The 24,591-nt window shown below is 38.1% G+C and overlaps 1 protein-coding gene across 18 annotated transcripts in view; it reads right to left on the bottom strand.

Moving 5' to 3' along the window:
- The window catches only part of GPHN (gephyrin), a 269,974-nt gene extending 248,052 nt beyond the window's left edge, over positions 1-21,922 (bottom strand). For 12 of the 18 annotated variants that reach the window (XM_077784089.2, XM_085580343.1, XM_031505004.3 and 9 more), the window contains exon 1: positions 21,837-21,922. Coding sequence is in view for 10 of the 18 variants with exons in the window: in XM_031505004.3 (XP_031360864.1) it covers positions 21,837-21,900 (64 nt within the window). In the remaining 8 variants the exon portion in view is untranslated. Of the gene's footprint in view, positions 1-12,398; positions 12,426-14,191; positions 14,235-21,836 lie in introns of all 18 variants that reach the window. The other 6 variants (XM_085580341.1, XM_085580344.1, XM_085580336.1 and 3 more) reach the window with 1 other exon arrangement.
- Positions 21,923-24,591: the final 2,669 nt, after the last annotated feature.

The raw sequence follows: 24,591 nt of genomic DNA on the forward strand, positions 1-24,591 counted from the left end.
CAATATGCTTTCATTTGTGTTCTGCTTACATGAATGCTCTGTCAGTCATGAAGGAAATGTTCATCTTCATGTTTTTGGTGTAGTTTTGGGGATTTGTTTGTTTGGGGTTTTTTTCCCTTTGAAGCTACAAAGTGAGTATTCTGTGTACAATGCATCTTTAAACAGAAACCAAACAATTAGTCTACAGGCTACTTGGTCACAAAAATAAGCATGACCAAAACACTATACTTTTGGAGACCTGGGAGAAACTGCATCCTCTGAGTTATTTTCAATTGATTGGATAGCGAAGATATCAGATGCTGTTCTACACAGAAAAATTCTTAATTGGATTTGAATCAGTACACTACCTCCACCAGAATTATTCTTAACATGTCCTGCTAGGAAGGAACTTGCCACAAAAATATTTATTCCCTATAATTATGTAGCATTCCAATACTTACAAAGAGATGATTTTATTACATGTATAGAAAAGAATGCTTTGCAAACTGTATATATCTATTTCCAAATAAAGAACTCTTTTTTACTCACAGCAGATCCCCACTAATTAAACCTTAAAAATGTAATGCTTCTTTATAGGTCAAATTTCTTTAGGAAGTTTCTTTGTCTTTTAATCATGCAATTTTTGCCACACACATAGTCACTGCACTCATTCATTAAATACAGAGCCCCAATTTTTTAAGTGAAGACTGCAGAGACCTAAAGATTTCTTACCTACGTTTTGTTAATTTAAAAATAAGCAAGCTAGGTGAAGTCAGTCCCCTCTGTGCTCTATTTTCCAAACTGTGATTATTCCCACATTATTCATGAAACAGTGATGAGTTAATAGCACACTCGAATTAGATATATTCAGATAATGAGAAGCTCACAGGAAAACAGCATGGCTGTTGACTTGAAATGGCTTGAAATGTCATGGCTCATGACTTGAAATATTTAGGTTTGTACTAATTTCTCTTCTTGTATTATTACTAATCTGTATAATAGTAATACTCAGCTGCCCTGTTCCCTAAGTGCAATATAAGGCTATAACAAAAGGTTTTCTACATTCAGTTTACAGTGAATGTAGCTGAGTGATAGAGATCTTGGGTTAAAATACAGCTAACCTGAACTAACAGGTTTATAAAAACCTGTGCTCACCTTATTATTATTGTCAATTCAATGAACATTAATTTTACAGAGTATCCTCAAACACTTTCAGGACCCTTACATTCTGGGAAAATAGAGTTGTCCAAGAGTGGGTCAGTATTTACAGAATACTGAAGAGTTTTCCTCTTAAGACTTGCCTCTTACAATCATTGTGCTCAAATGAACTACATTTTCTTGACAAACTGAAACCAGTGTCAAAATAGGCACATTTAGCAAAGACATCAGATGCTGTGTTACACAGAAAATTTGATAACCAATTTCCAAAACACATGCTGCAATTTCTAATGGCCACTACAGTGCTAAACATTAAACAGTCTCTGAAAGCTCTGCCTAATTAAGTGGGACATGAGTTTCTCTGAGGAAGTCTTTCGTATTTCTTCTGCTGTGTGACTCTGTTATATGGACAGATGTATAGACTAATATAAAAAAGAGAGATTATGCTGCTGAAGCTTTTTTGTGCCAGTTTTTTTAAACTATACAGATTAAATAATTACTTTTCCATTAATTCTCTTTTGATCTCCAGAAAGAACATCATTACTTTGTAGACTTTCTTCACTCCAATCCAGTATTTTTGAGTACAAGATTACTTATAAGAAAGTGCTTCTGTCCTTTCTTAAAATAGATTCTGAGTGGGAGCACATGCCATCATGATGCTGTAACTCATCAGGAAATTATGATGCAGTACCATCTTATTCTAAAGGCACCCACTAGCTAAGATATGGACAAGGTCACATCAGCAATTTTATATTTTTCAGGACTATTTTCCTTATCAGATTAAAAGAAGTCCAGTAAACAAGCAAAAACATAGTATGTTTTTTCAAGAAACAAACAAACATAAAACCACCACCAACAAAAAACCTCAACAAAACAAAAAAGAAAAACCAAACAACAACCAAAAAAACCACACCAAAACACAAAACCAAAAAACTTGACTCCAATCACTTGGAGTAGCTTCAATTTTGATTTTGCATAGAACCATTGCTACTAAAAAGTTAGGAAGGAAAATGATAATTGTGAAAATCCTAAGTGCACATAATTTTAAAATGCAGTGAACTACCATGGAATTACTTATCTAGGAAGGTGACAAACTAAGAGGGGGAGATGTGATTTCCAAAGTTTTTTTCTTTATTTTTTTTTAATCATATGGTATGTCAACAAGGTTGTGGGAAAGATTGCTGGGGAGAGCAACTCAACATTTCTTTCCTGCTTGCTTAAAGGATACCCAAATAATTTTTATTATGAAAAGACACTGAAAACGACTGCATCAGAGAAGCCGTGAAAGAAAATCCTTCTTAAGTAAAGCAGGCAGTTAGTTATTTTGATTTTATTTAAAAAAAAATTATTTAACTTAAACAACTGAAAGGAAATCTGGTTGTCCAGCAGCTTTATTCCTTCAAGTGTATTGATAAAGCATCCAGGCTGGGTGACCCCAGAACTTTTTGTTAAGGTATTTTTACTTAAATGGACAAAAACCAGTGCTCCTGCTATTCAAATACTTGATAAGCATGATGTTTTCTCATCATCTCAGTCTCTGAATACTTGGCAGCATGTAATAAAAGTATTTTTGCATATACGCAAAATTCAGGCCCTCAAGTCCTATACAAAGTAATCCAACACCACAGGATTTCCCTAGTATTAGAGATGATAAATGCAGTTAATTTTTCTGGTGGAAACTTTAATAGAAGGTTGAAACTCCACCAAGCCCATGAGCTAGGAGGCTCATGTGCAAGGTAACACAGATGTGACACCTGAGGCAGAAAATACACTCTCTGGGAAAAGACCATGGTCAAAGGGGCTGTGTAACAGCACTGCAAGGTACACGAGGGTCTACAAATGGCTTGGGACCACCAATGCAGAACTTCTCCTGTAGATACATACCGGATTACAGAGACTAGCACAGAGGCAAGGAACTTGGCTTTAATTCCCTGTTAGCATATGGGGATTCAAAACCATGCATTTATTTCCCAGAAGAGCACTTTAATTAGGAAACTAAAAGGCTGGATAGTAACAAGCTTCTTGTCTGCTAAAGCTTGGTAACTACCCAGATAAAAATGAAAATGCTATGGCATCTGGACAATTAACAAGGATTGCACTGTAGCCTAATAACCAGGGTGCTCAGCTGGGAGAGAAGACCTAGATTCTAGTCTGTGCTCCATGAACTATTTCTGTTTTGTTACTTGCCCTTTAACAGGAGAAGAAAACGATAGATCAAAATGCAAATATCTGAACACTGTTCTCTTCCTTCCCACTGCACGGTCCAAACTTAGTGAAGTTTAAGATACTGAAGCATCACAACACCTATGTCTCTGCTTGGATCTAGCCTACAAAGTGTTAGAGATACCTGGTTTTGATTGACTATTTATCTCTCTCTTCAGAAATACAAGACTTCATAGAATTTGGGCATCCTTCCAGCCATGAAGCTTTTTTTAATTTCACAAGTGTGTAACTAGGGATATAGTGCCTAATAGCACTGCTCCACAGAGAGAATAAAAGCAATGCATTCTATTTTACAGAATATTTAAAGCTGCTTCTACTTTTAATACAGCATTCCCTGGAGCAACCAAAAAAATCCCCAAATTACTGGATCAACACAATATTCTCTGCTTAGGGAACACACAAACTCTAGTAAATCCACCTCACAAGTCTAAAACAATGACTTGACACCCTCCTCTGCCCCTGACATCCATTATCACACTATATGTTAACAGTAACCACCTTCTTGTGTTAACTGCAGCTTTTCTTCCTTTTTTTTTTTTTTTGCAACTTAAATCTTCAGCCCATCCTTAAGAAACACATGAAAGGCAATGTTCACATAAGGTTGATCAATATGATAAATGAATTGTGAAATGTTTATTAATTTTTTATAAACTGTTACATACTTTCAAGTACCACATTAAATTAAAACTACTGGAGCTTCTTCAGTTTCCCATCTCAAATTCTTATCCTTGGAGCAAGAACAGATGCAGCCAGAAGTAAACACTCAGATGTAAGAGGAAGGCAAAATGTATCTTTCCATGTATGTAATTTCCAGTAGATTAGTACTGCCTCAGTACATTAAGAGGTTTGCAAACCTTAATCACCAAAGAAATACATAATTATTATTTTAGAGTACTCTTTTTAAATATCATGTCTTCCCCTTAGTTTAATGACTGCACTTTAGGCCTCATCCAGAAAGGTAAAGCTTTGTTAATATTACAGACACTGAGGGAAAATCCAAAGACTTGACTCTCTTAGAGCAAAGTATACAATGAAAATATACATTAGCTAATTCAGAGAAGTATAATCTGTACATTAGAATTACATAATTTGAACAGACTAGTGGGTTCATATAGGCATTCATTTAAAACAGAGTAGACAAACTGATCAGAATTTTAGTTATTCAGCTAATAAATACTATACAAAAGTATTCTGTCAAAAAAAACAAGGAACTAAAAAGAGTAAGTCCAAGAACAAAGCTCTGTACATGTAATGCTTTCAACAAATCTGATCCTGGTTACCTGATGGGGAAAGGCTTAGTAAGAAACCATATTCAAGCACAGAAAAATCCTAAAAAAACACTCACTTTCTTTCAAAACAGAAAAACTGAAATAAAAGTATCATGTGTGCTCCAAGAGCATCTCTCAACTGCTAAATTTTTTGCTTATAAATGATATATAGGCCCTTGATACAGAGACCGTTATATACATATTTATAAATGAGATCTCATTTAATACTCCAATTGACTGTGTCATCTAGGGATGTCTTAACTCTTATATTTCATTACACTAGTTCTCTTGAAATTCTTACATAACCAATGAGTAGTTTTTATCTAATAAGATGTATTTTAGAAGTCAGGCTAGAGTAGCCAAAGTTAATTATGAGAGAGTCCAAGCTAATACAAGAATCCAAGTTTGTTTCACGACATTGCATATCAGTTGAGTGCTGGCTCTTGCCCTCAGAAACATAAAAACTCTTTTTCTTAGCATGTAGCCGATGTAGCATATAAGTTTCAAGACTACCTCTTTACCGGAGCATTTCAAAGTACTTACATAAATAAAATAAATCTGCATAACATATAAATAAAAAGTAATGTATTTTGGCAGAAAGAACTTCATGCACAGTGAATAATGTTATCAATCACAACCTAGTATCTGAAATCCCATCTAATATAGAGTAAATAATAATAAATAATAATAAATAAATAATACAGAACTTCATCAAGCTGTGAAGTACTGTGAGCTTTAAGTATTTTTAAACCGCACCCTTACTCAAATATTCTCATTTGGGCACCCAATGAAAGGATTTTCTTCAATTAAATTCACATAAAAAAATTTTTAAAAAACAGTTTGTATCTTAAGATGTATCATCAGTGCACAGTAATTGACATTAGATAGTCGTGTAACAGCCATGGGGAATATTGCAAACATATTATATTGACTTAAATTGAACTTACAGTTAGAGTGTATACTTTTTTATTTTCCTTATGAAGGAAACTCCTTGAAAGTATGGAAGCTGAATTTCCATTTATGAAGCCATTGAAGGGACAAGAAAAGAAGATGAATCACCGAAGTTTTTCAGCAACTACAGAAAGCTAATACACGAGAGAAGTAAAAATGCTACTGACCAATTGTAGAAAAGCCATTAGCCAACAATGTAAACTGACAAAAAAATGTTCATAAAAGTCTTTCTTCATCCTACAGGATGTGTACCAGATGGCAAAGCCATACAGTGGGGCATTGGTTCCTTCACTGATCTATAAATTGCCTGCATTCCTGAACAAAGGAGGCAGATAGATTTGCAGAACAAGCTATAAAATTTCTTACTGGTGCTTTTTGTCTGGTACAAGGTTCCATACAAAAGAAAATTAGACTTCCGTACCTGTCTGGCTAACAGGTAGGAAAAAATGCAGCAGAAAACAGAAAGCAGCCTAACAAAACTTTCTAACCGGAGATTAGTGACTTGGTAAATGGACAGCTGTGGATATTGTCTGGCTTGATCTCAGTAAGACACACACCTTTCCCTCACTTATTAAACTGCTTTTATCTCAACTGATGAGTTTCCACACTTTTGCTTTTCTAATTCTGTCCCTCATCATGCCTGGAGGCAGTGAGTAAGCTTCTGGGTAGAGAGCTCAGCTGCTGCACAGGGTCAACCCACCATAATATCCTTTAGTGATTTCTTTCAATTACTTCCTTTGTACTGCATTAAAGCAGTACATTCTCCAGATATATCCTCCTGGACAACAGACTATTAGAAAGATCACTGGCTGCAAAATGAAAGAAACACAGAGAAAAAAAGTCTTGAAAGAAACAACCATGGTCTAAAGTGGTAATATTTACAAGCAATTATAGATAGAAAACACATTCTTCTCATAGCTATTCTAATACAGGAAAGATGGACTATGGGAAAAGCCTTTCACAGAGTTGCCTATGAAGTCGTTCACAAAAGTGAGGCAAAGTGGAAGAAATGCTTGTCATCTGTCAGATTTAAGGAAAAAAAAAGTAAGAAATAAATGAGAAAACAAAGGTAATTACGACTGTTGACCAGATAATGAAATCCTGAGATTCCGGAACATGTCAATTCAAAGCAGGTACAAATAAAGAAGTTCCAAGAAAGGTAGCACTTCACATTTAGTAGAAAATCTGTAAGAAAACCCTCAATCTAGTTGCATTCAAGAGGTTGACTTTTTCATCTAACACCAAAAATAATGTGAATGAGATATATGATGTATTTGATCAACAAACTCTGTATCAAGACACATGCATCCAAAGAAAAAAGTAAACAAGAAAACAAAACTGCTGAGAAAGATTTCAGTATAACTTGTCATGTTACAGGCAACAAAAGATTTTACAGTCAGTCCCAAAGGAAGTATGCCTTTGTCAATTCACAAAAGAGTAAAACTTGCACAAGAAGAGAAATAAAAGTCTTTTCAATGCAAAAAATAGCAGAAAAGCACTAAAAGGCCATTTCCAGTATTTAGTCAGCACAATCTACACCAAATACAAAGATGAAAAGTTAGATGTGGAAGAAAATGACAGCAAAGGAACCTGTTGGCCTCACATCTTTATCTTCCATTGTTTTTAAAGAAGAGCTAAGGTTTTTAATGCTTTATTTTTTTGCAATCATTAAGAAAGTAGTAGATCTTGCATCCTGCTTCATGGTGAGGAGATTAAGGGAGAAAAGGAATGGCTGGAATTCTTGGGAGTACTTTCCCACTCCTCACACCTTTTTTCTAAACTTTTGTCTTTAATATCAGTTGTAATAGGAGCTGTAACTAATTCTGAAACCCCAACAAATATCCAGTAATTCTATACAGGTTAACAAAGAAAAGTATTTAAAAGAAACAAAATTTAATGGTCTTCAGAAGGAAGCCAATCATTTTGTACCCCCAAAAAAATAGAAATATCCTACAGACACACAAACAGAATTTGCTTCTGTGAGCATGATTAAGTGAATGACTAGTAATTGAGTTTTGGAGCACTATATGTAGCCTCAGGTCACTGACTCTGAAACTGAAATCAGCAGTCAATGGGTGGTGCACAAGGCTACAAAGTGCAATTGTATCCATGCAATCTTTTGAAAGAATGTAACTTCTGATTTTGATAAATGTGCACTACAGTAAAAATACACATTTTGAAAGCCTGGCAACAGTATACTCCCCAAATACACAGGCCACTAATGTCTTGGCAAAAGATCAGTTTTTCTCATGAATTATTAGCAAAAGATAAATTCCCACTTTCTTTACACTGGCAGCAACTTGTTCCCTTCTCTACTGTGTGGGCACAAGCATTTACTCATAGTAAACTTAAAGAAATTCACTGAAAGTTGGCTTAGCAATATACTATCATCTCTATCAGTTCATATTTTGTTCACCATAGACAGGAATAATTTTGCTGGTATAAATGAGAGTTCATGGACAGATGAGACCTCTAGGTGGGATTCCCTAGTGAGGGAATTTTAAGGTAATGCCATTGGGATTATAAACATCTGGTATATTTAGTTTATTACTCTATTCATCTCATAAAAACAATTTGCTAATTCTGCTCTTGTTAAGCTTTTCTATTGAACAGGATGCTTGCACATACCTACAGATGCATATTCCTTAAGCACACAAATCTTTTCCCTATTGAACTTGTCTGCTGTCCATTAACAGCCTTTACACCTCATTTGTATAACCTTGGTCTCTATATTATTTGCTAGACTTCCTTTATAGTACTGTTTTGATTTTACATAATGTGGTTATCAATTCCTTCTATAGTTTCTTTTTCTCTCACTTCCAGTAAAATTCCATTTTTATTATTAATCCTTAACTTTTTATTCTAGCCAGACTGTACTTTTATGTTATGATTGCTTTTAAAGCAACTACAGCATTTCAGTATTTTCTGCTATTTCAAAAATCACACTTCTACTATAGATGTACCTTAATACTGAAGATGTTACTTACATTTGCAATTTATAAAACTCAGTTTAGCTAGCTACCTTCATATTGAAACAGTATCAATACCAAAACCATGGTCCGTACATAATTAGTAGCCATGGAGACCAAGAAAACACACAATATTAGAGAAACGCATGGACCAGCAAGTTTCTGAGTTGCAGTTAAATACTAAAATAAGCGCACATGGTCCGCTGACCACAATTATACAACTAAACTATCTATCCTCATCTTCACCCCCAGTTCACCCTATTTTAAGGAAATATCAAGAATCTCAAAGCCTGACTTACCCAAGTAGCTGATGCCTTTGACTGGCTGTTCCAGTTACCTCCATCAGTCACATGGATAACAGCCCACCCAAGGAAAAGGTAATGACTCTGGTCACATCAGCAAGAAGGTATGCAGGGGAGACACAGATTACATTATGATCTTGCATGCAGATGTTTTAAATAGCTGGTATACAGACAGATACCCAACAGAAGAAAAATAAGTCAGTAGCACATCATCTGCCATTTAGTACATATGAAGCCAGCAGGCTCAAAGTTAGTATAATGCTAGCTTCAGCTAGAGATAGGCTTAGAAAAACTATACTGAGTGCAAGTAAGATGACAGATTGAATGGTGCCAAAGAAAACCCTCAAGCAAAAGGGAAATCAGAACTAGAAAAAGTGTGTCACTTTTATTCAAAAAAAATTACTGATATACACTTTAATAAATGTTTATGTGGGTATGTATATTAATTGTATGTATACGGTCTTCAAATTAGTTGTGTCAGGCATACTATAGTCAAGATAATAAATTAGAAAAACTAATGTTAGACATTTTGACTATTAAAAAATTAATACATTCTAAAGTGACCTTCTGAGCCTGTAAATGTGTAACGTAGTGTTCATCTTTTCACAAATTTAACACTGCAGAAATATAATGTTCAGCTTTTCTAGTTACCTACAATGCAAGTTCTCAGATGTCCAGCTCTTTGCTAAGCATAAATGCCTAGCACAGCCTTCATATTCACCTACTACTATATGAATCAAATACTTTTACATACAACATGGAAAAAATATATCTTGACTTATTCTCTCCTCAAAAGAATTTCCTGTAATAGGCAAATCCTTCCTTTCCTTCACCGTGTTCATTGTACTGCTTATTATTGAGCAGAGGCAGTGTCTTTGCTTGTCTATGAGCACAAGCTAGTAAATAGCACCAAGAAGACACCTGGCCTGACAAAGCAATAGTTGCATGCAAGGAGGCAACACAGCCAAGTAAAGGAGTGTCAAGACTGACTTGGCAATTGATGCAAGTGCACTACACAAAATTAGCAAAAGATTGCATCTGTTTGAGCTATGTTGACTAAACAGAACTCTTATCTCCCACTTTTTCCTATCCTACCTGTACAATCCAGCTCCTCCCTCAAACTGGCACTCCTGAGATCTGTTGCTGAGTTGATTCAGTTTGTTCCAGCAGCAGAAAACTGATTTCTCAAAAGAATAGCAGTTTTTCCACTAGGTTAGCCAGTTAAGTTCGTTTTGCACAGAGGAAAAAAGTGGCAGGATAGAAGAGATGTAAGACAGAACAGAAATGAAAAAAATTGACAATAGAGGTAAAAAATTGCCAGCCTTGGTCACCATTCACCTACAGGAGCAGAAGTCCGCAGAGCTCAGTGCTGAACCAGATCACACAACTGATTCCACTCAAGAGGATCCTTTTTTTTTCAGCTGTTTCAATTCCCTGTCTGCACAGCCACACGACAGGTTATGCCAGCACAGCATGGTATGGCAGTGAACAATAAGACTGATGGTAGACAGAATCACACCCAAGATTAAACCTGGACAGAGTCCTGTTGGGTTCTAAAGCACTTATAACAGACTGCATGGTACACCAGAAGAAAATTCTCTCAGTAACTCACCTTGAGATGTAGTGAATGCAGGAAAATAAAATCCCTGAAAAGGTGCTGCATGTACTTTCCTAACAAGAAGACAAGTCAGATCCAAGGTACAAGGAGGGCCTGTTCAAACTAAGGATTAATTTAAATATGCTTTTTCTGTCATTTCCTCAGCTATAGCTTTTATAAAAATTTGTAATTCTATTGCTATATTGGACATTTGAAATACTTCTACATACTACTGAACTTTCCTTTGGGCTATCTTAAGTTACCAGTCATTTCAACATCTCACTTTCTCTAGAGTATCCAAATAATCAAACGTTATGCCCTCACCCACATCACCTTCACAAAATGCACAAGAGTCATTATCTTCCTGGGCACCTTCCATTTCTAGGAAATTGCTACCCACTGGAAGACCCCCCTAGCATGCACAAGAATTTTAAGAGGCACAAACAACCCGTGGAGGCAAAGAACAACAGTGTGTCTGTATTAGTTTTTTGTGCTTGGTCCAAATACGTGGCTTTTAAGCTGTCTCCCAAGAGTCCCCAGTCACCACACTTTGGTTCACACTGCAAAGAAGAATCAAAGTATGAATGTGGAATTCACTTTGGACAAAACTAAATGAGATGCACTCCCCAGGTGCACCTAATGCATTCCAACAATTACTGAGGTCACTCCATGGGTTTTGAGCTAGTGTGAGGCAAAACACACTCAAGAGTCTTCAGGTTAAGGCCCCAGAACTAAGATCTGTTTCACTAAAGCAGCAGCACTTAATAGCAAAGGCTTTACTTACATTGAATGAAATCACAAAATGTAAATTAACCTACTGAATTACAGTCAAAAGACTTACATAGGTACAGCACAAAATATATTTTTAATTGTGTACTCATCATTGAAGAATTGAGAGAGTACCTAATTATCCAAATATGAGGGATTTTTTTCTGCAATAGCTGCTAGTTGGAATGTCAGCATCTAGGGGGCATTAAGTTTAAATTTTTACTTAGAAGGAACTGGAATATATATTTTACTATCGCCTCAAATGGCTCCAGGCTGATGTTTTCCCAACATCTAAAACACTGAACAAGCTTCTGAATGTGCCCTAATCATTAGCTGCTTTCTAGATGCTAATAAGATCTCAACCATTCATTTTAAAGTAGTTTTCCTCAGCATACTTTTTATATGCACAGCTGAATTTACTTTCTGGAGGCTGAAGCAAAGGTAGAACATTTTTAGCAGGTGTTTGTTCAGTGCAGAAAAAGGTTCCTAGGAATAATCTGAATATGAAGACCTCTAAAATTATTCTGGGGTATACTAAAAGCTGCTACTATTCTGGTACGAAATACTGAAAATTATTACTATTCCACATCTAAAATCTCCCTTATGATTTGATGAGTCCTCACAGCAACTTACACATAACAATAATGGAATACAAGACATGCTATCAAGGAATTAAAAGATTTTTCTAATATTAAAGATAATCCATGATGTCCCAGTTTAATGCTATACAGAAATTTGCCTCAGATGGCTTTTCCAGAAAGATGTTCTGTTCATCAAAGAACTCACAGAAAGTCTACTTGAACCCTTTTCTGACATAACAATGGTGAAATGACAACTAGTATTTTCTCTAATTCTCTTTGATCAACTGCCAAGCCAAAGAGAAAAGTCATGTACTGAAACCATTGTGCATAAACTAGAGCCATACCCTTTGGAATAAAGAAATAGGAACAGGCAGGTGAGCTTCCTTGAAGCTTAACAATCACAGGAAATTCTTCATCAGTTGCTTTTTTTCATCAGTTGCTTTTAACATGAACTTTAGAGTTTCCATTTTGATTTTTAATGCTTAGGAAAAAAGCCTGAGTTTCACTCAGAGTCCTGCACACTGGAGACACTGGTAACAGCTTTAATTCTTACCATGCTGGAATTTAACTTCAAGATCAGACCTTAAGGCTTGACAGCTTACCTTCCTACTGTGGAACAGAGCAGATTCCTAAAAAATAGATATCAGAATAACATTATGTTCTGAAGCATCAGGTTCTGGAACAAATATACCCAACTTGAACCGCATACATCTTACACACATGACTATTGCTAAATTGTTAAAGTTCTGTGCCTTGCCTTCTTTCCAAAGAATTATATCATACAGCACTACCCTGTAGTCACATTTACTTGAAAAAGTTATGAGATTTCTCTCAAAACCTTCCTCAGTCTCCTAGTTTATTCTGCTTACCTTTTACTGGTTTCTTCATTATTTTGTTAACATAATGCCATAATATATGTCCACATGACCAGAAGGGTTTGGAATCTCTTGTAATAGAAGATTAGGAGGGAAAGAGATTCTCCCTGCAGACTTTTCAGTCTGCTTAATTACAGCACTCATTTAAAAAGCCTACCATTAAAAAAGCCACCTGTACATAAAAAAGTACATTTTACAAAAACTAAAAGTACTTTATATGTAGATTCAGCTAAAGCTAGTAGCTACAGAGTTATGCTGCACTGATTTACTACATCTATCAAGAGAAAGGAACATCATTAGAGCAACTATCTAAGAAGGAATTCTTTTAGGACATCATAAAAATGGAAGAATAATCTGGAGACTACAAAAACATTCTCCAAAAACTCCATTTTACATATGATTAGTTTTACAAATAGGATACATTCTCTCTTCTTTTTTTTTTTTTTTTTTAAGTATTAAATCAGTGAACCAGCAATGATGAAGTTTTAATCAGCAGGAGCTACACACATAGAAACACCTGTTGCAACTTTATCTCAGCATCCCTGGATCTTTGTGTGGATTACCTAGAGAAGCACTTTGTCCCTGCCCTCTCTTTTAAAGGTGTTTCACAACATTTTTCCTTACTATGCTTAATTTACAGCTTATTTCTTCAAGGAAGTAGATTTTAAGAAGCCTTGATTTGCTGTAAGCTTATTTAATGTCTCGCCTTGAGTATTCACACAACTAACACGAGAAATTAGGCTAGAAAAAGAGGAAAGGAGAAGTATGTTTTGCCTTAAATCTTATAGGATTTTTTCTTTTTTTTTTTTTTTTCCCTGGAACAAGCACTTTTCTCACCAGATATGTACTTTCTTTAGGTATCTTGCTGCTTTCTCCCAGTTTTTTCCAAGATGAAGTTTCTGACAGGGAATCCATAGGGAGCCTTTGGTTTCTCACCACCTACACTGCTATGCCACTACTCTACATCATAGGAAAGAATCATGTCAGTAGGAAACTACGTCATATCTGTTTGAATACCTGGAAATCTTCTTCCAGAAACTTACTGCCATTCACACTTCCTCAGAACAGGATTTGCAAGTACCTAGTGGAAGGATACATACCTGCTCAACAACACCTTCTCTTTGGCAGTCTGATTTGTCTTCCTAATCCCTTGAGAACTACTTTTAGAAGGGGTAAGAAACAGCAGCATAGAAGTGTGTTGGTTTGCAGACTTCCTAACTAGTACCATACCCAATGTTTCTTCAAGAATTATTGGATTAAGTCTTTACAGACTTCACTTCAAGTCTTGCTATCAATTCCTTCTTAAGTGGACCATCTCATGGCAGCAAAAGCAGCTTGATAATAATAAAGGGAATTTCCTTTTTTTTTTAAGGACAAGCATAATTTGTAGAGGTTCTAGAAGCCTTTCCATTCTGACTCACATCTTCAAGACACTTTGCTGCAATTCATTTTAATTCCCAAAGAATGTGTATTGTCATCCATACAATTTCCCACAAAATGATTCTGAATACACAACTTACTTTCTAGATTTCAGTATGAAGTTAAATCCCCTCCAGCATGCATCTAAAAAAAAGAAAAGCACCAACAGTCCCACCTCTTAAAAAATCCAAACTATAACACCTGGGAAAAAAAAAACAAAACAAAAAAAAAAAAAAAAAAAAAAAAAAAACAAAAAAAAAAAAAACCAAAAAAAAAAACCAAGAAACACAAACCCAAACAAAATTATACCATATAATTTAACATAATTTAATTTATACTTCCCACTTTTACATCTCAAAAGTCACATACCATAGCCAGCAAAAACAGTAAAATACATGCATGAAAGAGGCTTTTTAAAGGAAAAATATTCCACATAAATTCCCTACAATATACAGGACAATGAAGAAAACTAACAATTTCATAAGTACACAGTAAGTACTAAAAGCACACAAAAATTTTATAGTTCAAATCCCAAGTGTATTCTGTTTCTTCACTTTACTACATATTTAGTGATATAATTTAATTAGAAAAGGAAAAAGCAGAAATATGTATTTCTATAGTTGTGATTCTAAGTACATAAGAAATTATTAATATATTTATTTTATAGATCTACTTATACAATCTGTATGCTGAATACATAATGAAATGTCATAATACATCCGGAATTATTAAAATTACTGTTCTAGGTAACATATATAAAACTAAATTCACATATAAAGCTAAATTAATGTTAAATCAGTTCTTGAAGGTCATGGTATATATCAAAAAACGTTTTATTGCTCAAAAATAGGTTTTGTTATACATAGCTATTCCCTAACCATTGAAGTCAGACAGTGGAAGTCTTAATGTTTATCTCAAAGTATAAGGAATAGACAATGCATTTTATTCCTTACATCATTCACCCACATTGTAATAGTTGGATAGAGCCCTGTTTTACAGGATTTTGCAAAATGTACACAGAAGATTATTCTTAAGGGTTTATGCTAATTTTTTTCCACTTGACAAGTTACGTATAAAGTAGGCCTCAGTAAATTAGTTTGAAAACATAACAAGTAAACAAAAACATCACATAAAAGTCTCTTACTTGCAAAATGAAATTTTCTAAGATAATTGCCTAATTAAGTCTATTTTTCCCAAGCACTTTTTATGCAATTACTGCTATTTTTAAATTTTAACTAATTTTTCAATTGTTTTGTGATAAAATAAAACAGACAAAAGGCTATGCTCTTTTTTTATTAATTAAAAACACCCCACAGGAAAAAGGCTTCTACCTTATGGTTATCACCCTCCTGTTCTCCAAGGACACCTTTTTCAGGCATTCTGTTAAACTTTCAAGAAGAATTCTCTCATATACAACACTACAAATATAAGATCATTCCAGGATAAGAAGTGGAGAGTTGCATAGTGCATCTACATATATGAACAGAATGTATTTTTTTTTCCTTAATCCACATTTTGAGACATTATAAATATCTAACAAGAACTAAAATTTGTTTTAATTTTTAGTTATCATGTGCTCTTTCATAACAATCTCACAAATCGCAGACAACTTGCTTACCTAAAAAAAAAAAAAAAAAATCCAGACAGCTATGGCTAAATCAACATTAAAGGTAGAATTCTGTGTCTGTGTATCAGAATTTTGTATGCTTGACTTTCCAAAACACAGCTTGATGATCACATATTCAGTTACTGTCGAATTAACATAGCCAGCAGACCAACTAAGGGTTATCCCAGAGCTAAGCTGGTCCTCATGAAACTCACAATCACTAATTTTTAAGGTAAATAACATGGAAAGTTTTCCTGCAGTACTGGAAAAGGAGACAAATATAAACGTAGAAAAGCAAATGAAAACATGCTGTAATGGGTATGCTCTGTGCTGCTAAATATGAACCACAGACATGGAGCGTGGGTGAAGATGGAAGTCTTTCAACTGTATTTGGATAAGTAAACTCCAAATCAAGAAACACTGAGTACACAAGACTTCTTACCCCAGATCATACACATAAATCTCCAAATTAATGGCCATTTCGTACACAAGTACGTATTATTTCCCAACTATACAGGTATGATTTCATCTCTTTAGATTAATTTAGTTTCAGTGTTTCTACTTCTTCCCATTCAAAACAAATTGTACTATAATAAGCAAGTTAAAATTTAAGTACAAGAGTCCGCTGTACCAGAGAGATTTCAGCCACCTATTTTTGTTCCACAGTATACACCAAAAAACAGTGGGGAGAGAGAAGCAAGGATTTTCTTCTTCTAAGTTTAAAAGGTAAAGCACAGTTAGACTACAAAAAGGAAATTAGGCAATTCTACTGATCATGTTAATGAGATTAAGCTCATCATCCTAGCCAGATAAAAAGTCAAAAAGAAACATGTATAGCTACAAATGGCAAACAGGGAGAAGATCTCCTAGTTTCTATGGATAAACTCAACATTATGACAGTCCTACAGTTGAGACAGATGAAAATCAATGTTACTCTGAATCCAGAATGTTTTAACAGAAGCACAGCATTTCTTTAACTAAGGCTCCCAGGGGAAGCTACTGCCTTTAATTGATGTTTTGAAGAGAAATCCCCAGTAAGGTGCAATACTGGACAGAAATCAGATCACAAACAAAAAATTAAGCAACTTCAACTTAGACAATTAGGGTAATTTGACAATAACTCCAAGGAAACCTAGTGTCAGTTCTCCCCCTCACACACACACCTCTATAATAAAGTTTCCCACTAACTGCAAAGCATGAGCAGAACCACCATTGCTCAGAGATCTTGCAACTTGAATGTTATTAATGAAGAGTTAGAGGAAATTCATGAGAAGGAACCTCATAAAATAGAAAAGAGACATATGACATTTTAGTCATAAACAGACAACCTATATATTTCTAAAACAGTCTGGCCAATATATAGTGATACCCTAACTATTTTGTTTGCCATATTTCTCAAAGATAATTTTTACAAAACATTCATATCACTGAACTTCAGATCTGCCCAGGCAACCTCTCTGGTTGCAGCTCTCATGTAGATAAGGGCTTCACCATCTCAGAAGAAAGCTTGCTTCAAAGTGATACATTCAGTGACAATGTCCCCACTCCGAGTCATTTCAACCAACTAAGTAGTCTCAGACACTGCTGCAATCTTTTACACCACAGGGTTACCTGGACATCAAGGTCTGAGTTACACATTCAGAAACATCTGTCTGCTTTATTGTGTAGGCTTATGGCAACAGCTATTATTGAAAATGTTTTAATTTTTACACAGAGGGAAAAAGGAAGAACAATGTATCTGAAGAAAAATTTGCCTAGACCCCTTACTCCCTTTATGAAAGGGAAAGGCTGTACCACATTGAAAGCAATACTGAACACAGTAAAACTATCCTGAAAAAAAAGTTAGTCTGAGAGCTTTTTCCTAAACAAGGAAGAAACAATACAAAATTAAGAGCAAAGACAGAAAATGGTGTTTGTATACAGTGAGGACTATCTCACAGACCTGCCTCAAAAGCAGACAAACTGAATGAAGAGGTATTAGCCAACCCAAAATCTTTAGCACCTAACAAATTTTTATCACTAATATTCTGAAAAAACCAAACATGTAACAAAACCTCAAGTTCTGGCCAGCTACTTTAAATGCTTACTGGAGACAAAAGAAGAAGAGAAGCAAATAAGAAGATAATGGGGATGGAGAGGAAAAAAGCACAAAATAGGAGCCAGAGAGAACCAGAGTATGTTTTTTTCCATTAGGCTACTGGAGATGGCAACATCATTCAGAACTCTCTGGACAGCTCCAGTCAAGGGTCTTCTTTAGTCACTGACAAAAGAAGAAAGGTCACAGATTATATAACTGTTACCAATGCCACTACCAGTGAAGGATGACCTAATATTGATTCAACTCTGGTCAGAGCACACAGTTTCTCCTCTTTTCTAGCCAACTTCAACATTACAAAATTCTGTACTTAGTACACCAGGTCCAGCAACCTGACACCACTGGTTAACTGATTAACAACTGTTCTGTAAGAGATACCCCGAACATGAAAGGCTTGCAAGGGGCAACCAGAGTAATTCTGTACTTGTATTTTGCTAGGGAAGCACTGACACACAACAGTACATACAGACCATGCCCTTTACTGTAAATGTGGAGACCAATCCTCTTTTTAATTTATCTACCCCACATTTCTTCTTTCTCTATGACTGTTTCCTTTTTAAAAGAAGATAGCCAGAACACTGAAATGACAAAGCTTTGGACATGGCTAGTCCAACTCTGTTATTCCATCACAAAAATCTCCCAATCTCACAGTTAGCATCACGGTGCTTTTAAAATGCATTTTACCATAAAAGTAACTTCACGACAACATAATACTGAAGCTCTATTAGTAGCTCATGAGCCTCCACTACATGTTAAAGGTATCAGAGGGAAAAACTAGGTTTGGAACCTAAGTGAGCAATATCTTTAATCTGAACACTTCATTAAACACTGGTGCTGAATATGACACTTTCATGGTTCCACTCTTGAAAAATTAGAAAACTTATTGAAATGATAACACACAAAGATTAGAATTCAATTTTCTATCCACAAATCCTGAGGCTTCCTATGTGCATAAGACATAACCCTGTAGTTCGCAAGTTTCACAGTTTTGTAATTTCCTCCTGTTTCAGTAAAGAAGTTTAACTCTACAACTTTCTATACAGAGACTCAAAAATAAGCATGAGTGCCATCTTCATGTCCACAGATGCTGTATAAACAAAAGTATTTTTCCTGACTTCAGGAAGACAGTTCTTTCATGTTGAAAAAAAGGCCTAATTATGGACTTTCTTCTTATTACTGACTCTTAACTAAAAGACCTTGACAGTTTGGGAATAAGAGAAGTTAACAAGTAATTTTTGCTAAAAAAGCTCAAGGTGCTACATTCTGCATTAATTTGCATTTGAACACAGTTAAGTTACTTTAGTAAACAACAATCAATATTTCTATTTCTCTAATCCACTGCACCTGTCCAAATTTGCCACAAGTGAAAAAATACACATTTGTTTCTAGATGAAAACTAGTAATGAAACTAAGCTTGATGACAAACATTACTCACTCTCAATATACTCTGGAGCCATGTGCATCAGTCTCTATAACAGATAAGAATAACAATGTGCCCAAATAATTTTTATATGTCCTCATTTAAAAACAAACACACAACGTTATTCCAAATTAATTCAACAGAGTTATTCCTTTCTAAGTAAATTTAAATTCCATCTGAATATGACTATAAGGTGCAGTATGAATTACTTTGTAAACTGAGTATACCAGGTCTAACGGGAGCATAAATCTGTATGCCTGTGCAGATAAGACCACAAGTATATACTGCTAAGAAAACAAACATATGCCTATGATCTTAATTAGAAAAGGCTAAAGGAGTCATGTTATGTTAATTACCTTATTTCTGATCACTAAGCTAATCTAAATGTTAAAAAAACAGTTCACATACCTAACCTTTTCATTTCTACACTTATTCCTCCATACAGTAGCAATTATTAGTTCATTTCTATGAACTAATAAAGAGAAAAAATCAGAAGAGTACATTTTTTGATTTGCTGTCTTTTCATAGCTGAAACAGCAGAAACAACTAGAGGGCCCAAATCCCCCCAAGTACAAATATTTTCTTCCCAGGTTAAAGGAGATGCTGGAGCAGAAAATAATTAAGGCTGGCCAAATATGTGCCACAACATTTGTATAACATTTTATTTCAGGTTTACAAACACATACAAGAAAGGGACTAGGAAAATTGTAAGAAACCAAGGTGTCCCCTTTCAAAATGGGAAAACAATTATTTGCAAAAATTGTTAGCCTGGAATTCAAAACAATTACATTAAGGTGAAAAAAACTTATACTGTTCCGTTTGGTTATGCCTCTTGGCTTTCCTCTAAAAAAAAACCTAAAAGGTTTTAGGCCAGAAGTTCTTCTTAATGAAATTACAAATTATGATGCAAAGTTAAAAGAGTTTAACAATGATCGAACAGGATTTACAGTACAAAATAAGTGTATTCTGAAAGACTATCTGAACCTATTAAGAGACTAAATCATTATTTAAATTATTATAACACCACACGTGCCTGGTACTGCATTCTGGGAACACTTACATGTGAAAATTATTACAACTCTCTGATCAAAAGAAAATAATAACCCAAGTTACACACCATGAAGTTGTACAAAATATGCAAAGAAAAATATGCATACTGTTGGCACTCCCCACTTTGACTTTTAGAATAATAGGTAGTGGCACACATATCCTGTCCTTCAGGAACAAAGGGAGCAAACCCCCCCATGTGACTTTTGCATCTGGTCCAACATGCTCTGCCCATATTAAGGATCTGACTGCCTAGAATTTAAAAGCACGCTAAGGATTTCACCGTGTTTTTCTAGCGGTTTATCGTCACAATCACCTTGCGGCCAAGCGCTTCCCAGGAAGGGAAGGAGGGGAAGGGCTCCAGCCTTCTCGACACCGCTGGCTCCCGGCACCGGGATCAGCACCCGGCAGAGGAACAGCGGCGGGGGCTCCCGCGGGCTCGGGCCACTTCCCAACGTGCCGCTCGGGTTAAACACCGCTACCGGTAATAACTTCAGGGTTAAAACTCCAGGCCTCCTCTCCCGTCAGTGTCCCCTCTTCCACTCCAAGCATCCTCCTACTCCTAAGCGAGCTCACAACGCTGCTCTCCATGAACAGTCATGTCTTCCCAGGCTCCCGGTGAAACCTACTGAGCTTGACGTCTAAGAATTTCGCCGACATCTCTCGCCCGCTCCTCGCAGAGAAGCGGCGCTGACGCCCGTGTACACCGGAACGCCTCGTGGCTCCGCTCCTGGGCGCGCCGCGCGTCCCCCGCCGCGCCGAGCTCCGCGGGGCACCGGGGCGCCCGCCGAGAGCCCGGCAAAGGAGCCCCCAGCCTGTCACACCCGTACCGGCTCCGGGAGCCCTTCTGTGCAGCCACCGCAGGTCATGTGCCACGGGTTTATTAAGGGATCATCCGTGCGCTATGAGCAGCAGCATCATAAATGCCCTCCTCCCCCTCCCAACAGAGAGCACATAGGCACAAGCATCCCCACCCACCCCCTCCCAATTCCCAAAGTAAATGCCAGGGAGGGGGAGGGGAAGGAGCCATCCCAAAGGAGCTGCCGTGCGGAGCGTGCCGAGCCCGGGCATTCCCGCGGCCGGGAGCGGAGGCCGCCTCCCGCCCGGGGAAGGCAGGCCCGGCACCCGCCGGCCCGCAGCCCGCGCCGGCCGCGGGCTCCCTTCTCCAGCGCCCTCGCACTCACGGCTCCGCCTCGCTCGGAGGAAGCCCGGCCGCGTCCCGGCCCCATCCCCGCCGGCATTCGCCCACCCGCGCGCTCCGTCCCCTTCGCGCGGGTTATCCCCGGGTCAGTCCCCGCGGCTGCGGCGCCCGCCCGCCTGCGGCGGCTCTGCCCAGCGCCGGCCGGCCCCGCTCACGCCGTCCGCCGGCGGCCGGAGCGCCGCCCCCACGCCCCGACCCCGGCTCGGGGCTTCGGGCACCGCACGCACGGCGGAGGGGCGCTCCCTGCGCAGCGGCGGCGGCGCCGCACGGCAGAGACAGACGGCCGGCGGGGCGCCCCGCGGGGCGGCCTGAGGCGCGCACCGACCCGCGGCCGCCCCCCGCGCGTCCCCAGCGCCGTGCCCGGCGCGGCCCGGTACCTGTGAGGACGCCGACGCGGATCTGGTGGTCGTGGTTCGTCAGGATCATCCCCTCCGACGCCATGTTCGCGGCGCAGCACCGCACTGCCGGGGGGGGCGGCGCGGGAGCGGCGCGGGCGCAGAGGGGGCGGGGCCGAGGGCGGGGCAGGGGCGGGGCCAGGGCGGGGGCGGGGCTACGACGGCGCGGGGGGTGCGAGACTAGCGCGGCGCGCGCGGCGCAGGCAGCACCAATCCAGCGCCGAGAGTGCGCGCCGAGCCTCGGGACCCCGGTCCCAGGGGGCCGGCGATTTAATTCCTGAGGCTGCGGAAAAGGGGAAAGGACAGATGGCAAGGATGGTAATGATCCCTGCTCTTGGTTAGCATGACATCACAGAAGCGCCGATTCCATTAGTTTGGGAAAGACCTCTGTGGTCGGCGAGTTCCACCATGAGCTGCCTTGCCGCGTAGACCATGGCACCTCCAGCCTCCCCTGAGCCGCTCCGGCACGGCGGCTGCGCCTGGCCGCGGGAGCCCACGGATCTCCGCTTCTGTGAAACATCTCTTCCTGACATCTCTTCCTGAGCCTCTCCTGCTGCACTCGGGACTGTGTCCCCTTGTCCTGTCACTGGTTGCCTGCGAGAAGAGGCCGAGCCCCACGGCTGCAGCCTCCTTTCAGTGGTGTGGAGAGTGAGGGGGTCACCCCTGAGCCTCCTGTTCTCCAGGCTAGAAATAAAGATATACAGATTTTTTTTCCCCTGGGGCTCAGCAGGGTATTTTCTCTACCTTTCCAGGCCTCTTCTCTCACCTGTCAGCCCTTCCCCTTTACTCTGAGACTGAAGCTGTTGTTACACGGACAGAGCAACAGTTCTTTTGATAAAGCAACTTACTGCATTATTTTTTTGTCTTACTTATGTTACGTTGGATACTCTCAGGAAGCAAATATTTAAACTCATTTTGAATAAATATGTGGGCAAATGTCTTCCACATTTATTAGCACCATCATCAACTACAGATGATAACCCATTGTCAAAATTCAAGTCCCCTAACTTCAAAAGATCTTTATATTTTTGGGCATTCCTCTTTCAGTGCTATCTCAGTAATAGCAGAGTCCTTATTAGTCTCCGTTTGACTGCCTACTCAAAAGCAATTATTGAATTGGCACGTACATAAATGAACCACTTTTCTCCTTAGCATACTTAGCATATCACTTTCTTAGATGAACGACTACCACCAAAAAAAAAAAAAAAAAAAAAAAGGGCTGAAGAAATATCCTCTGTCTATGGGAAAGTGGCTCTAGTAGCACTTTGATGGGGTGGTGCACCAGCACACGATATCAGTATTTCTGTATTGGCACAGCAGTTGCAGTGTGTGCAGCCATAGAGACTGAGAATCCAGGCTCCAGGGATCTCTGGTTATGCAATGGTATAATACAACATATGTGGGTGGGTGTAAGCCTGAACCCAAAACAGCATGGTTACTGAAGATATACTGCATCGCTGGTGCTCATACTGCTGTTCCCTCATGGGTTCAGACACTATTTGTTGAATATTCTGCTATAGACAAGGCAAAAAGATTTTTCTTTTTTTTTTTTTTTTTTTGCAAACATATCTGAAATTATCTAAAGTGCAAGCAAATAGCTTGACATTTTGTAGTTCCTGCAGAGGATTCTCACACCCTAAAAACAGTATTGTTTATTTAGAGCATCTCAGTCTCCCTGTGTAGCCTGTTGATTTGTTGCTCTTGTGGATGGTAAGAAGGAGGAGCAAAATTCAGATTTCACTGGCAGCATTAGGTTTATTATTTCTGCACTTACAAGTGCCTACTAGAAGGATTCGTATGAGTTTGTTTTTTTGATAGAAATTAAGTAGATGATTGTATTAAAGCAACAAAATAAGTTTACAAATTTTTAAAAGACTGAGTAAAGAAGAAGCTGAAATTGATAATAGGGGGTTTGTTACTGTGATGTGAAAAGCCTTGTAGACTAGATAGTAGATCCATAATAGTTCAAGAGAAGGTTGAGAATGGGGTGATGTCCTGCCGACAAATTTGTGACAGAGTAAGAAGACAAGTGTGTGTGATGCAGAAACCTTCTACTGCAGGGACATACTCTAGGTAATGCACTAGCAATCCACACTGGAGTTCACATTAACTATCCAGAGAAAAACAAGTTTTCCTCATCAAAGTCACAAAACTGATAGTCACATTTTACCCTGGTCATGTCAGAGTTGAAGTATAACTCCATTCAGTAACCTCTTAGCAAATTTTTTACATTGTTTTGTCTGCCAGCTGGTAATTATCAATATCCCTCCGTTAACTAAAGCACTGCCTTTTCATCAAGCTGGCTCTGCCAGCCATGCTTGTTCCATGTGTCTGCTAGGAAACAGAGTGGCTTTCTCAGTTTATCATGAGCACTACCGAATTACATCTTTTTCTCATTTGGGGAAACAGTTTGAGCAGACAAGAGGCTCCTGCACTAATTTCCGTAGTAACTTGTAGAAATCTTAATTTAAAAAAAGAGGAGCCTTCAGTATCATTACAAGAAGATAGCAGTTTATTCTCTTCATTACAATGTGGGAAAGGATGATTAAAACTCTCATTGAAAGTTATCAGACACTTCATATTTAGAAATAAGTATTCAGTATAATTTCTATAGTTTTGTTGTCATGTAGGTCTGCTTCTTTTTTCAGTGACTCCTTAACTATAATTTCTTTATTCTGTTCTGTTTACAACTGTTTGGATGTTTGGATCAGTACTGAGACATGGCTCTTCAACTGTG

This window comes from Lonchura striata, chromosome 5 (assembly GCF_050655825.1).
Source record: "Lonchura striata isolate lonStrDom1 chromosome 5, ASM5065582v1, whole genome shotgun sequence".
Classification (NCBI taxonomy): domain Eukaryota; kingdom Metazoa; phylum Chordata; class Aves; order Passeriformes; family Estrildidae; genus Lonchura; species Lonchura striata.